General features: G+C 40.4%; 1 protein-coding gene across 2 annotated transcripts in view; it reads left to right on the top strand.

Annotated features, from left to right (window-relative positions):
* Positions 1 to 2,338: 2,338 nt before the first annotated feature.
* The window catches only part of MTPN (myotrophin), a 44,231-nt gene continuing 32,458 nt past the window's right edge, over positions 2,339 to 14,111 (top strand). Inside the window, exon 1 of one of the 2 annotated variants that reach the window (XM_040595140.1) lies at positions 2,339 to 2,694. In XM_040595140.1, coding sequence (XP_040451074.1) covers positions 2,623 to 2,694 — 72 coding nt within the window. In that variant the 5' untranslated portion in view covers positions 2,339 to 2,622. Of the gene's footprint in view, positions 2,695 to 8,907; positions 9,024 to 14,111 lie in introns of those variants that run through there. The other variant, XM_040595142.1, reaches the window with a different exon arrangement.

Below are 14,111 nucleotides of genomic sequence, written 5' to 3'. Positions count from 1 at the left end.
TAAAATAGTGTTTTGAAGTGGGGAACGTTACCAGGTGAAGGCCTATATTCCAGAAGACAGTGTAAACTCTATGGCTAACCATTAGGACCCCCTCCCAATGATGCATTAATTCTCCAGTGAAATTGCAGCTGGCCTAGAGCTTTTGCTAGTATGGTTAAAGACAGTACAAAGAGGAGATACTTTCCACAAGTGGAAAGTGAATCTACTACTGCTTACAAAACAGACAAGGTAAGCAGAGAGGTGTGTAAAATTTCCTAGTTTACGAATTATAATCAGATTCAGGTATCACAGGCTTTATATGTTTAGTACTACATTTCTGTTCAATTATCTGTAACCTTATCATGCTTTCAAGAGAAAAAATTGTTTAAGGAATTTCTTTGCCAAACATTTATTCACTGGATTTCTTACACTTTTTTTCCAGATTCACACGTTTAAGAACCAAAAACTCTTAACTGCAAACAGACTTCTAGGAGTTGGAACTAATCTCAAAAAAAGGACAAGATAAAGAAAGAGCGCTAAGGCAGTGCATGCAGCTTTGAAGGCACATGTGACCACATCCCGCAGTTAGAAAATGGGTATGGGTTTTTATTTCTGGATGCATGCCTGAGAGATCCAGTATTAGTCGTTAAGCAGACAAAAGCCATTTAGAATTTGGGCCTGAAGGTAACCGATGAGGATTCCTCTAGAAAATGCATCTATCAGGTAGAAGGGGGGGAAATGCCTGACTAAACCATGTACTTAAGGTAACAGAACTTGTAGAGAAAAAGGGAAGTGTGAAAGTTTTTCCACTTTAGTGATGAGATAGGATTAAGGATAACAGGCAAATTGTTGATAAAATGGGAAGATTAGATGCATAGGCTAGTGAGCACAAATATGGCAACAGAAGCATCCAACATTTTAAAAAATGTGGTCACAACTTGGTTCCTTGAAATTGGATTCAATTTATTAAAAAAATCCATGGTCCCTTACAATTTCTTCAGACTGAAAATTTAAGCACTGAAATATCTGTATTTATGCATGTGCTGGGAGTATTTACAAAACAATGCAAAGGCGCTTGACAGTTTGTCTTTCACAGTTTTTTTTTTATTCTTTTTCTTTAATGACATTAGGAAAACGAACAAGGACAAAAATCCTGTGTTCTGAAACTTCACAGTTTGTAAGTGAAATCAGTAATTAACCCAGCTTGAGAGGTTGTAGATTTTTACTTCCTTGCAAGTAACATTCTAGGTATTTCAATTAAATACCATTTAATCCCTGACAAAAATCTGCAAATCCCTACATATTTAACATTTCTGTGGTTCAGAAATACAAAGAAAACCCAGAAAAATCACGAGTTGCGTGGTAGCACCACCCCTCCTCACAAATTTTCTTTGGCTGTACGTGGAGCGCTCCCTCCGCCTCATTAATGAGGGATTGTTGCCCTTAAAGAGTCTCTGTAGTGGCCCGTCCGCCTCATTAATGAGGGATTGTTGCCCTTAAAGAGTTATCTGTGCTTTTTCAAACTGTTGTCAGACTGGGTGCAGCCCCGGCAGAGCAGCTCTAGCTCCAGGGGTGCTCAGGGCGATGTTTGCCGGAGGGGGTTATGAGCGGCGGCTGCCTGCCAGCACTCTGGCATGATTCACGGAACAGGCCGCATGTTCCTTACGCAAAACATGTGGTTTCGAAAAACAGATGCAACCACCGAGTGCCAGCATATTAATTAATTATCACATACTTCCTTTTATGTCTCCCTGCTCATGTTTGGGAAGCATGATGGTAATTATTCACAGCACGTTCAGTGCCCCAGGTTTTGTGGAACAGCTATTTAGACACTGGGTTGCCTCAGTGGGAAAAGATGCCTAAACCGGCAGTTCCTCAGCCGCTTCGGAGGAGGGAGCCGGCGGCCCGCCGCCCCACCGAGCCCCGCACGGCCTGCTGCGCCCCGGGCCGAGGCGCAAAGCCCCAGGCAAATCGACTACAGGGTGCCGGGCACCGGGCGAGGCTGTTCCGCAGGGCTCGCCCCGCAGCCCCAACGGCCCCGCCGGCCATCAGTCGAGACGGCTGATGGGGCCGGGCGCAGGCCACGCCACCATGGCAACCCCGGGCAACCGGGGGCGGGGCCGCCGGCGGGGCGAGGCCGCGGGAACATAGAGCGCATGCGCCCCCATCCCCCCCCTCCCCCCCCTCCCCCCCCTCCCCCCCTCCCCGTGGTATCTCCGGGAACACGGGACGCTTTACCGCGGGCGCATGCGCCGCCCACCGCCGCCCCCCCCCCTCCCCGCGCATGCGCCCCGCTTCCCCTTCTCCCGCGTGGGTGTCTCGGTGGGGTGGGCAGCGGGTGGCGGGGGAGGGGAGCTGAATGGGAACCGGAAGCGGAAGCGCCGCGCGCAAGTAAACCGCTTTTCCCTTCAGTCAGGCGGCTTCTCCCGTGCTGCGCCCCGCTCGCGTGTCCGGCCTCGCTGCGCGGTGCCGAGCTCCCCCGCGCCGCCCGCCGCCGCCCGCCGCCGCCCGCGGCCCCGCCCAGCCGCCCGCCGCCGGCAGCCGGGGGAGGGGTCCCGCCCTCCGCGCCGCCGCCCTCGCTCCGTGGAGGTGCTGCCGGCCCCTCGCCGCCTCGCCCGCCCGCGCCTGTGCTAGGCGGCCGCGATGTCTGACAAGGAATTCATGTGGGCCCTCAAAAACGGGGACTTGGATGAGGTGAAGGATTATGTGGCCAAGGTAGGAGGCGGCGGGGGCCCGGGGTGGGCGAGGCGGCGCTGAGGAGGGAGGGACGTGCGCGGGGCCCGCTTCGGGGCCCTCCGTTCGGGGGTCGGCCGCGTGGGGCCGGGGGGCAGGACCCGCCGCCTGCCGAGGTGCGGGCTGCGAGCCTCCGCGGCGCTGCGGGGCCTCCCCTCCCCCTCCTCGCGGCCCGCTTGGGTCCTGGGCTCCCTCCCTGCCCCTCCAGCCCCACGGTCGACCCTCGTGCTTGCTGCTGAAGTTATTATATGTCAATACGCGAAACTTCCTGAATTAACAGCCTGTGTCCTAGTACTGCCCCGCTGATCTCATGTGTGTGTGTATACATGTATGTGGCCTCGGTTTGGTTATCCTTCCCCGCAGTGCCTCAGGGCTCATCCTTAATAGGGTGCTACTAAGCTGCCGGGTGTGTTGAGGCTTAATTCATTAACCTTCTGTGAAGTGTTTTGATATCTACTTAGGGCAAGCGCTACAGGAACAGTAGATACCTGTGTAAGGGGTGAAAAGTATTCAGGTACACTGTAGTATTTGGAGGTTGGTTTATGTCCTTATTTGACATGGCTTGTCAATGAGGTTTGTGGGTAAAGTGCACGTACATAAGGGCAAGATTCTGCTTCGGTGAATCCTTAGTGTTGTCTAGAAACTGTTACATCAGAGCAGAAGTTTGCATGTAATTTAGCTGTAATTACTTATATCTCTGAACAAGTTAATGATTGTCTTTGGGAGCTTGACACATGCTGACATATCTTGCTGTGATGACTTAAGTTCTTCCTACTCTAGTTGTCGACTTGGGTTGAAAGTTACCCAAACTTGTAGCACTCTTGGCAGAAAGAAATGTGTGTGAGTACTTAACAGCTGCTTTAGTACAAAGTCCAACAGTTTAGCTTTAATAGTCTTCTCTGACAGTTTCAGCTAAGCTACTGAACTTTGCATCAAAGTGGCTGTGGACTCACATGCTGTGCTCCGTCTGTAAAGTGCTAGAGGTCCTAATAAGTAGGCATAATATAATTACCCCACTTAAGCAGTCTGTTAAGGGTCACATATCTATGCCTGTGTAATACAGTTGAGTATTGCATTGATGTATCTTATTTCTTCTCAGCTTTGGGGCCTCCAGAGTGTTTCAGCAGCAGATTTGGATTCTTGATACACCTTTTACAAGAATGCCATGTTTATCTAGACAACTCACTGCACACTAGTGAGTAGTGGATCCTTGTGTATCTATTGCTGAGGCAAAAACTTTGGCAGTAACTATCTTCAGTCAGTTTATATCTACAAGATCACTGCAGTACTAATTACAAAGCTTTTCTATATTCCCACTCTTCCTGAGTGGCACTGCAACTCATGTGGCAAATGGTTTTATGTGATCACTCTTCATCCACTTCAGCATAAAGTCAAATACTTCGTTCCATCTGCTGCTGAAAGAGGCTTGAGCCAGCCAGGGTGGTGCTGTAGTAAAGAGGCTGAAGGGCATCATCTAACTGCACTAATGAGGTAGAAATCCTTAGAAGAGAGATACTGTCTGTGGTTAGGTGATTACAGTAAAAGAAGCCTGCAATCCTTGAACAAGCTTACATTTTAGCACTGGCAATTGTAGAAGATGAATAAACTGTGGGAATTTTCTGCTTATTTGTGACCTTATCTTGTTCATTCTTTTCCCCCACTTGCAAATACGCTTTCTGTCATCAGCTCTTAAGCATCCTACTTGCCAGTAACACAAGAAGTCTAATGTTTTTTTTCCAGTTGTCCATTATGTTTTCTTGACAAATTGTGGGCTAGTACCCAGGCTACCCTGGTTTCATGTAGAGACAAAGCTTATATGAGCAAATTTTGACTGACACTCTTCCTTCCTAATGGTTTGTTAACTTGTTCGGCTAATTTTTGGTAAGTTTTACAGTGATAAACTGGTGGGTTTTATGAAACAAAATGAAGGGAGGTACCTTCAGGGAAGAAGAGTACAGGAATGAGCTTGTGTTTAACTGTATAACAGGAAATGTGCGTTGAGGAGGGGCAAGAGAACAATACGAAACCTCTGACTGTAGGAGAAGCCTCCGTTGGAACTTCACATTCTTGGTTCCTAAATTAATTCTGTGAAGGCAAATCATACTTTGATAGTTACAGTTCTCAGGAAAGTGTCTTTTCTGGACTGCCTGTTCTCTTTTGACTGCCTTCCTTATCAGTTGTATGGCTTTCTTGTCCTAAGTTTACTTATATGAACTTTGCAGTAGTAGAAATTTCCTCTCCCTGTAATGTGGGAGGCAGTGTTACATATCTTAGTCTGCATCTTCATAAAATTATTTTTTGTCTGCCTTCCTGAAACATTTGATTTCCAGCTTCTCATTTGTTTTGTTCCTTGTTCTAGTCTTGTTTCTTCAATTGATTGGAAACAGTACAGCTTTTAACTATAATCTTGTAGTTTTGCTGCCAGTTACAACATAAAGTGTTTGACCTCTGATTTTGTTTCCTATCTAAATGGCAGAGTTTGAAATGCTAACTAGATGACTCTGGGCACTTTAAAAATAATAGTGTAAATGGATGTCATCAGTGAGACTGTAAGAGTTGAACTCTGACAATGTCAGTCCTGGCTTTTATTCACATGTGTGAAATAAGCTGTAGAAGTTCTGTCTTTGGAGTCACTAGTATTTATTATTATTATTATTTAATCTCAGATTTGGCTAGTAGGTACCAAAAGGAAGGTAGCTTAGTAGCACTCAGACTTTGATTCAAACAGCAGGTGAAAAAGTATAATGTGAAAACCTTTCTTTTCGATGACAGTTTATCTTCTTTAAGTAGAGAAAGCTTCTGCCACTTCAGCAGTTCTTGGACAAGGGATACAGAGGCAGAAGGAAGAGTCTCCATTTGTACTTTATTTATGTCTGTGTAAAGAGGTTTTTCATTCTACTGAAAATACTTTTTCAGAAAGAATCTTACATGGAAATAGTAGTTCTGAGGGGTGGCAATGAAACAAACAAATGTCAAATGATACTATTTTGTTGCTTAAGAAAAGAGATCTTAGTGCTGCCAGTGTGTGCATTCAGAAGACGCTGTTGACTTCTACTTGATAAAAAGTTGAAAGATTATCTGTATAGTTTGAATAGTCCTGTAAGACTTAATACTTTTTTTGCAAGAAACATCTTATTAGTCTCCTTTTCTTGACTTCTAATCCTGTCAACTTTTTCTTTAAGTTAAATAAGTTCTACTGAACTACTGTCGTTAGTGTGTTACCGTTACTGTTAGTGCTAGCAGTTAAGTATGGTGTCATCTATTTTTATGACTAGATTAAGAAGTAATTTTTACCATTTGCTTTCTTTGATGTTGTCTACTTGAATATAGCCAGCATATGTTAGCTTCAGAGGTGTCTTTGCACGAATCGAAGGAACTGAAGGAATTCTGCACTCTTCCTACATACATCCACTCAAATTTTTAAAATTCCCCAAGAAAACAGAAGCTTTCATGGGAAGAGATGAATCAAATGTGCATTTAAATGGGTGAGGAGGACCTACGCAGATTAATTTGCTTCCCTCGAGGAAGGGAACAGGGGGCTAAAAAGTATTAGTTAGAAGAAGAGCAGGGTATATTAAGCCTGCAGAACTTCTTAACGTGAATGGTGTTTGCTCTTTTACCTTCTCTTTATACTCATTCACCAGTGGAATGAGATAGGCTGTACAGTTGCTTCAAAAGACCATCAACATGTACATGTAATGTTTCCGGTCAGCAGTAGTTTTCTCAGGTGAAGTATAACATCTGTTCAGTCACCAGACACGAAGTTTTTGGCCAGATAAACTTGGATTGGTAAGAAAGAGGTTACAATAAATCTTTTTTTCTAATGTAATTTCACCTCCCATAGCTTAACTGAGAATTCCTCACTTCAGGAGCTGCTGTAGTCCCCTACATCATTGCTTCCTAAACATACCACTGCTTAGTTATGTTCAATAAGTCAACCAACCTACCACCATAAGAAGATAGGACAATCAACCAAACTGGAAGCACCAGATTTTTACTGCTGAGAGGACTGGGAGTTTGGGGTGATGGTAGGCTGTGAAACTAACGCTTTCAGAAAGTATGCATATGCTATGCTTGCCTAGTAGGCATTTCTGGTGTGGATTTTTTAAATATTTTTTTAAAATAACAAAATAAACAAAACCAAATTCCTAGAGGACCTTCAATAACTCTGCTAGAAAACAGCAAGTACCTATGCATCCTTCACAAAATTGTGATATGACAAAGTCTTGCAGTTCTTTGGGATATAATGACATTTGAATACATGTCTTGAGAAATGCAGAAAACGTGACTACTGCAAAACTAACTGGAGAGACTAAACCAGAAACATTGTTTAGAAATACCTTTTTGAAATGGAGGGAGCAGTCAGGGGTATAGTTAAGGTTTAAGTGTTGTGAAGAAGAGAAAACACTTAAATATGTCTGTGAGAAGATTGATTAGAATGGAGAAATAATAGGTTACCCCTCAAAAGTTTAAACCTCTATTCTGTGTGTCCATTGAAATGACTTATTCAGGAACAAACTAAATGAAAATAAACAATTAAGTGACCGTTATATATGGGTGGATTACTTTAGTTACAGATTAACCATACCATGGATACATTGAAATTTACCTTGTCTCACTATGTTGAATACTGAAGTGCACTTCAGTGTTATAGCTACATTGATAGCTGGATTGCCTCTGGGTTGGAAAATGTTTTCTTGCTTTTCAGTGACAGGGAGCCTGAAAGCCTAGCTGGATTACAGTGCAGTGTAAGTATACCTCAGTAGTTTGTCCAGAGGCATATCAAGTCTGGCACTGACCTGGGAGCTACTGGACTGAGTTTATCCCCATGAGAGCCTCTTGGATATCTCTGTACCGTAACTCCTTGGTGTTATGCCAATACTTGTACTGTGTGGGTTTTTCTTTATCTGGAGATTCTAGGCCTTCTGTTATTTTCTCTTGATTACTGTTGAGCGTGCTGGAATGTGATTCCTAAAGATACAGTTTTGTTTTACTTCTTAGTTCTACTTAAACTTGGTGTTCAATTTATATTTTGTAAATTTGAACATGATGACCTAAACCTTTACTTTATGAAATGAGACAGTTGCTTGCTGCTGGAACCTGCTGCTAGCAGGTTCCATATTCAAGGTAGAATTACTCTTAACTATAATGACATGAACAAACTAGGAGAACTTTCAGAAGAACTCAACGCGGCAGCTAGTTTTTAGTAGTGGGTACAATAAGGTGTATGAGGTTGATGAACAACACCTTTTCAGGATGGCTAATCAATTTCCCCAGTCTGATCCAAAAGAGTCTGAGTACATGTGGTAAAGAATTGCTCACAGATGTTAACAGTTTGTGCACCAGTTTTTTAAGTAGTTTATAGGAACAGCGTGGAGTAACAATCTTGCCTGTAAACCTGGCATTATGGTGGAAAGTGTGAGTTGCTGGCTGAATGGACAAATCCTCAAATCTGTTCTTTTGGTGAAGGTACAGATATAACTGATTTTGAAGCCATTTTTGTCTGAATTGTAAATGAAAGTCATGACAAGACTGATCACAAATCTGGAACTGCTAAATGTAGTAGTATCTTTCTGAAATGTTGATGTCAGGCCTATGATCGTTTTGTTGGTTCACTTGACTTCTGTGCTCTGAAACTCTTGGTGGCTTTAAGAGATTGCCCAAGTCTGTGATTTGTGTTTGACTTTTTCATGCTTAAATAAAAAAATAAGTACTTATTTGTTTGGGCTGTTCTTATGCTGATTTGTCCTGTGTCTAATTGATGTTTGCTGCAAAAAGTAAAGAGAGTGTGATCAAAATCAGATTTTAATAAAACATTAAGTTTAAACTTTTGCTGAAAGATTTACTAATTATACCATTTCTTAAACTGAAAGCAAATTTTATTTCTGCTGCAAATATATCCTGTTTTGTCTGAGTTTCTGGTCTTTAGTGTATGCATTACTAAGTATAACAGCACAAAGTTAGGAATAGGTTATGAATAACAGGCAGAGAATCCAGTGGTATGAGGAAAACACATCTAGTACTGTTCCTTTTCTTCCCACCCTCCCTTATTCTAACCTCAATTTTTGTTCTTGTATCTGTTTTATCTTTACTAAATCCTTGTTCTTCAAGCCTAGCTCTTGTCTTCCAACTCAGTTAGGTAATTTTGATTTCCACAGGAAGGCATACGGAAGATGAGCTAAGCTTTCTAAAATTCCAAGAGAACAGTTCTTCAGTGGTTTGTATTCTGTCTCCATTTGGAATAATATGTGGAAAGTGGTGCTAGTTGTGAAGGCTGTGCAATGAACGTTGACTTGGGTACCATGGAATTGGTGAGTCATGCAGGCCACGTGAGTAAAAATACTGAATGAATAGATCTTGTAGCAGTGTCAAAATGCATAAATAAGGAATCCCTAGGTAGGTCACAATAGACCAAACAACTTCTTTATGCTTGTTCTGAAGGAGCATATGCTTAGCTGTTAAGATATCAGGACCTGAAGGTCAAATATCCTACCCAAATTTAAGCAGAACATAGTGGACTCAGAAATGCGGGGTTCTCAAGGCCAAAAATTTTTGAGACTGAAAGGCACTTAAAACATGTAGGTGAAAGGTTGGAAGAGAAAATTTAGGAAAGATAAAGAAAGCCAGGGGAATGTATAGAATTTTATTGCTTCAGTCCTGTACTCATTTTTTTCTTTATATGGATCCCCAGCCAAGTGTTCATAGCTTTTTGAGGGTTTTTTATGGCTTTATGTTTATGCTTATTTGAACTTGAATATGTGTCCAGACAAAAGTGCAAACAAAGTCACTTCTTTGTAACTAATTTGCACACTTGGGAAATGGAAGGTTTGTATGAAGTTGTTACTAGTTTTAATTCCCGCCTAGCAAAAGCTCCACATTGAATGTTGTGTTTACCAGCCAATACAGTTCTGTGGAAAGAGGCGGTTGTCATTTGTGTAGACAGATCTTCTATTGCTAGAACAAAAGCATTGACTGGAATTAATAAGTCCCAATAACTGACCAGTTGGTTATACAACAATTGTTTTTCTTAAATGTTGCAGTTTCAGCAGTTTTGAACAATTAGATATTTTTCTGCTTTAGCTTGTTATCAGAAGGGTTGGGAACAAATTAGCACAGTTCGTAGTAAAGAGTTTGAAATCTTTATTGGGTGCTGGATATGCTATTGGTTGTTTTTATTGCAAATTGATGCTAAAGCTTATGTTGATTGCAACCACCAATGGCAAATTCTGCAATCATGTGCCAGAAACGGGGAGGGATACAGTAGCTTCCTTTAAATGTTTAAGGGACTAGTGTCTGTGTTGCTTTCTGACTTGGGAAGTAATTAGTATTAGTAAGTCCTATTGAACAAGCTACAGTTCTTAATTCCTAGTTTGACTGGAATGTACTTGTGTGGGGGTTGTTGGGGGGTTTTTTGGTGGTGTTTTTAAAACAAAACAAAACCAAACCAAGAAAAGGACAGAAAATAAGTTGGTATTATCCTGAAAGGAACTGAAGTCCTGGTGAGAGAAAGTGGGAAAGGACAGAGAAACACGGTCTTGTAAACTCATAATGCATCTGAACATAAATATGGCTTTGAAGTAGTTTGGGGGTTTTGGTGCTTTTTTGCACTTTGCCCGTTTTTATGGTCTTTAGTCTTTTGTCTGTAGTGTAGTTCATAATATATTATGAGTCTGTACTGAACTAAGCATTATTGCATTTCTCCAATGAAAGAATTTTTGTAACTTTCTTGCTGCAACAAGGATTAGAGTATGGTCTAGATTTTTGTCTGTTCTTATGTATATTGCTGCCTTCCTCATTGGTTACAGGCCAAAAGGGAAATGGTAAAATCATTTTACTTCGCCTTCAGCTACACTTTGAAAATAAAATGGAGTAATTGCACACAGTGGCTAATAAGCTGAACAGACCAAAACATCACTAGAAATGTGTTCTGGACATTTGCCTGTCATGCTTTCAGCCAAAGTTCAAAGAATATTCTGAAGTGTATCTAATTATGGAGTCAGTTAATAAAACAGAATCGTGTGCTCGAAGTTTCTTATGAGCTAAGATCAAGTCTTGATAATTACTGTTGAATGACTGATACTTTCTTTCCCCAAACTCCAGTAATTTATGAACTTGCTTTTTAACACACTTGTGGCCTATAAATTAGTGATTAGCTTCAAGAAGGAAAGATGAGCTGGAAAGCTATTTGAGACAATAAGATAGAGGCTGTCCTTAGAACGGTTACCATCAGCATCTGTCTTCTAAACTGATTTGTTAATGATGCTGTGAATACAAACACCATAAGCAATAAATGCTTTAAAACCATTTTTGTTTGTTCTAAAACACTTCAAGTACTTGATTCAGGTGTGGAATTGAAAGGAGGAGGTTTCAAATCTTCATATAAAAAAGACTGGTCAGGAGAGTCCCTGTGAGGTGAGATCTGCATTTCTATCTATGCCCTGTATAAAAAAAATAATTGCAGGATCCTTTGTATTCTAGTGAGGCGTTTGGGAGAGCCTTTGTTTCTTGGGTTGCTGACTTTTCAATAACTTCAATAATACTATTAACTCTTCCTTGGCTAAAGGGTTTTTAGCATGGTTAAAAAACTTGAATTTGCTCTGTAATAAAGCATTAATTATCTGTTACTTAAGTTTACCTTGTAGATAATAACTCAACAGTAAATACACTTGATTTTAAAATATGTTCCTTCAATTAGACTATAACATGAAATACAGTCTTCAGTTCTGTTCCTGTGACAAGTTAGTAGACTGTATTTACTAAAGTATTTTCAATAGTAATTCCTGTTGAAATCTGGAGAAAATAGCTTAACTTTTGTAGATGGATTATTTAAATTATAAAAATGCAATATCAGTATTGGTAACTTTTAATGAAAGTATTACAGTGGAGCTGAATACTCCAAGTGTATGTAATTGGTTTACAGAGCCATTCTGTGGATGTTAATGCATATTTTTTAAAGTATATACTGCTTAGAAAACAGTGGTTTTTCTGTGAATTTTAAAACAGCTTTTATGTTTAAGTGTTTTACTTCTGTGTTTTGTTTTGGTGTGATTTGAATCAAAAACAGCTTCAGCAATTCAACAAAAAAATGTGTTAAGGCACAAATCTTCTAGAACTCATTAATAATGCTTTTGATATTTCATATAGTTTTATGCATTGTTGTGTGAATAAAATGTGAATTCAATTTGCACAGCAAAATAATGCCTGTTAATCTCATAGCAAAACTTACTTAGAAGCTAAGCTTGGGTGTAACAGAACACTTGATCTTGCCTTGGACATATCCTTTGTTCATATTCTAGAGAAGTAAGTAATGCTTATGATATTAAGCCTCAATTATGACATTGAAATTCAGTAGTTTTTTGAAATTATGCCAGTAGTTTTTGAAAGATATATTAATCTTCCTGTTTATCCTCTCCTATCTTCATGACTGAGTACAACCTTAAATCTGAGAACTCATATTTAGTTGCGGGGGGAAGGATTGGTGTTCTTAGTTTTTTAGATTATGCACACAAGTTGAAATATTAAGGTGGCATCTACTGAAAGAGAAACTCAATATCTGGTGTCTATTGTTCTTCTAGAAGGAAAAGTCACTTCCTGTGCATTCTTTGGACAATGTGTACTGAGGATTTTAATAGATGTTGATGCAGGGGCTTTTACAGTGACTGAAATTCTTTAATTCAAAGCTAGCAACTAAGTGCAGATTGGATGGTAATAGCTTTTATTCTTTGCTCAGCTGGTTAACTTTTGGAGCAGTGATCTGATGATGGAAATAGCCTGAATCCTATTACTAAACCTTTGGATTGCTTTATCCTTGAACTTAATATCTTATTCTAAAACAAACTTAGTGCACCAAGGAAGAAAAACATGGCACTGTATTTTTATCTGTCCAAACTTGATTTCATAATTCCGTGGCTAGATGATCTGACATGTTAAGCTTGAGTTTGTGTGAAACTACACGAACAGGTGTTCTGTGTATTTTTCTGGTTTGGTAGTGTCATCTGTTGTCAATCTGCTGATGGTATAGTACTGAATTACTGCGACCTTATCTGATTTCTGGTTTAAGTATGGCTGATGTCTGCTGTTTAGCAATCATCTGGCATCCATGTGGGCTGGAATATGTTCTGCTTGGTATAGTCTTAGAGTGGGTATCAACCAAATTGGATCAAAATGCAGCAGTGTTAAAATGTGGAGTCTGGCAAGTCATTTCTGCAGGAAATACAATTTTAGGTCAGCTCAGTGTTGCCTGTGAAAATGGACCACTGCTGTGTTGATTGGGTACAGTACTTAACACGTCTCTTTAGACTGAACATTAGTTTTATGTCAAGTTAGGGTATAAAGTCATTAGATCTGTCTGTGATTCCTTAAGAATTAGTAGTTAAATGGGTTTATTTTTGGTTGTGGCCACTGTATCATGTCTGATAGACAAGCCTTGGTGCCACAACTAAAGCATTTTAGCTTTAATTCCAAATTCTAACAGTTCTAAGCAGAGATAGCTCAGTGTGTCTGATCACTGACTGTTTCAGTTCAGAATCTAGAATGTTTAGCGCACTGACATTCATTAATTAGAAGTAGTACTCTGAACAGAGTCTCTTGTTAGAAGTAATAATACATAAAAATAAGCATCAGTTTATTCTGTCAGAACTAGTTGCTGCTGTTACTCTGAGCTGTTGCTTAACTGACAGGTGAGTGCTTTTGGACAGCTTTTAAATAGGAATTCGTAAGAGCTAAGAGAAGCTGCAAAACTGGTCCCTTCATTCCTGTTTCATCACTTGCTAATGCAAGTAGTGAGTGGTTTCCACTGTTTCTTGCTCAAGTCTTAGATTAAGGGTTTTGGGCTGGGGGTGGGGGAGGTGAAACAACTGTTTTCAATAATGCACATACTGACACAGCTCTGAAGCTGGGATTGTAGCATGAGTTTCTAGAAGCTGTAGCTAGGAAACAGTAGGTTCATTACTGTTCTACAGAACAACTTGTGTATCAGGTTTGTTTGTCTCTAAAAATGCCGATACAACTGAAGCACAGATGGCTCAGTAGTTCAGTTTATTTAGCAGTTGCTTCTGGATTTGTATTCTTTTGACTGAGACAAAGGATTTCACATTGCATTTGATTATCGTGGATAAACTAGGTATTTTTTTACCACTAACAAATAAAACCTGAAAATTACGCTTGCTAAGTACCTTATTGGCTTAAGCCAAAATAAGTGTAGGGGTGTTTATAAAAGCTTTTCAAAGTACTTTAAATACCATATCAAGACAGGCAAAATTCAGCATGAGGTTCATAATTAATTTTCTAGTGTAGAGCAAGTATTAGAGTTATCATTAGCAGTTGAGGCTTCTATCAAAGCAGAGAACTGCAAAGTAGATACTAATTTTAAACATACATGGCCATCTACATCTGTCTGC

The sequence above is a fragment of the Falco naumanni genome, chromosome 5, assembly GCF_017639655.2.
Source record: "Falco naumanni isolate bFalNau1 chromosome 5, bFalNau1.pat, whole genome shotgun sequence".
Classification (NCBI taxonomy): domain Eukaryota; kingdom Metazoa; phylum Chordata; class Aves; order Falconiformes; family Falconidae; genus Falco; species Falco naumanni.
The sequence above is the reverse complement of the archived record's forward strand: the minus strand, read 5'-3'. Positions and strand labels throughout refer to the sequence as shown.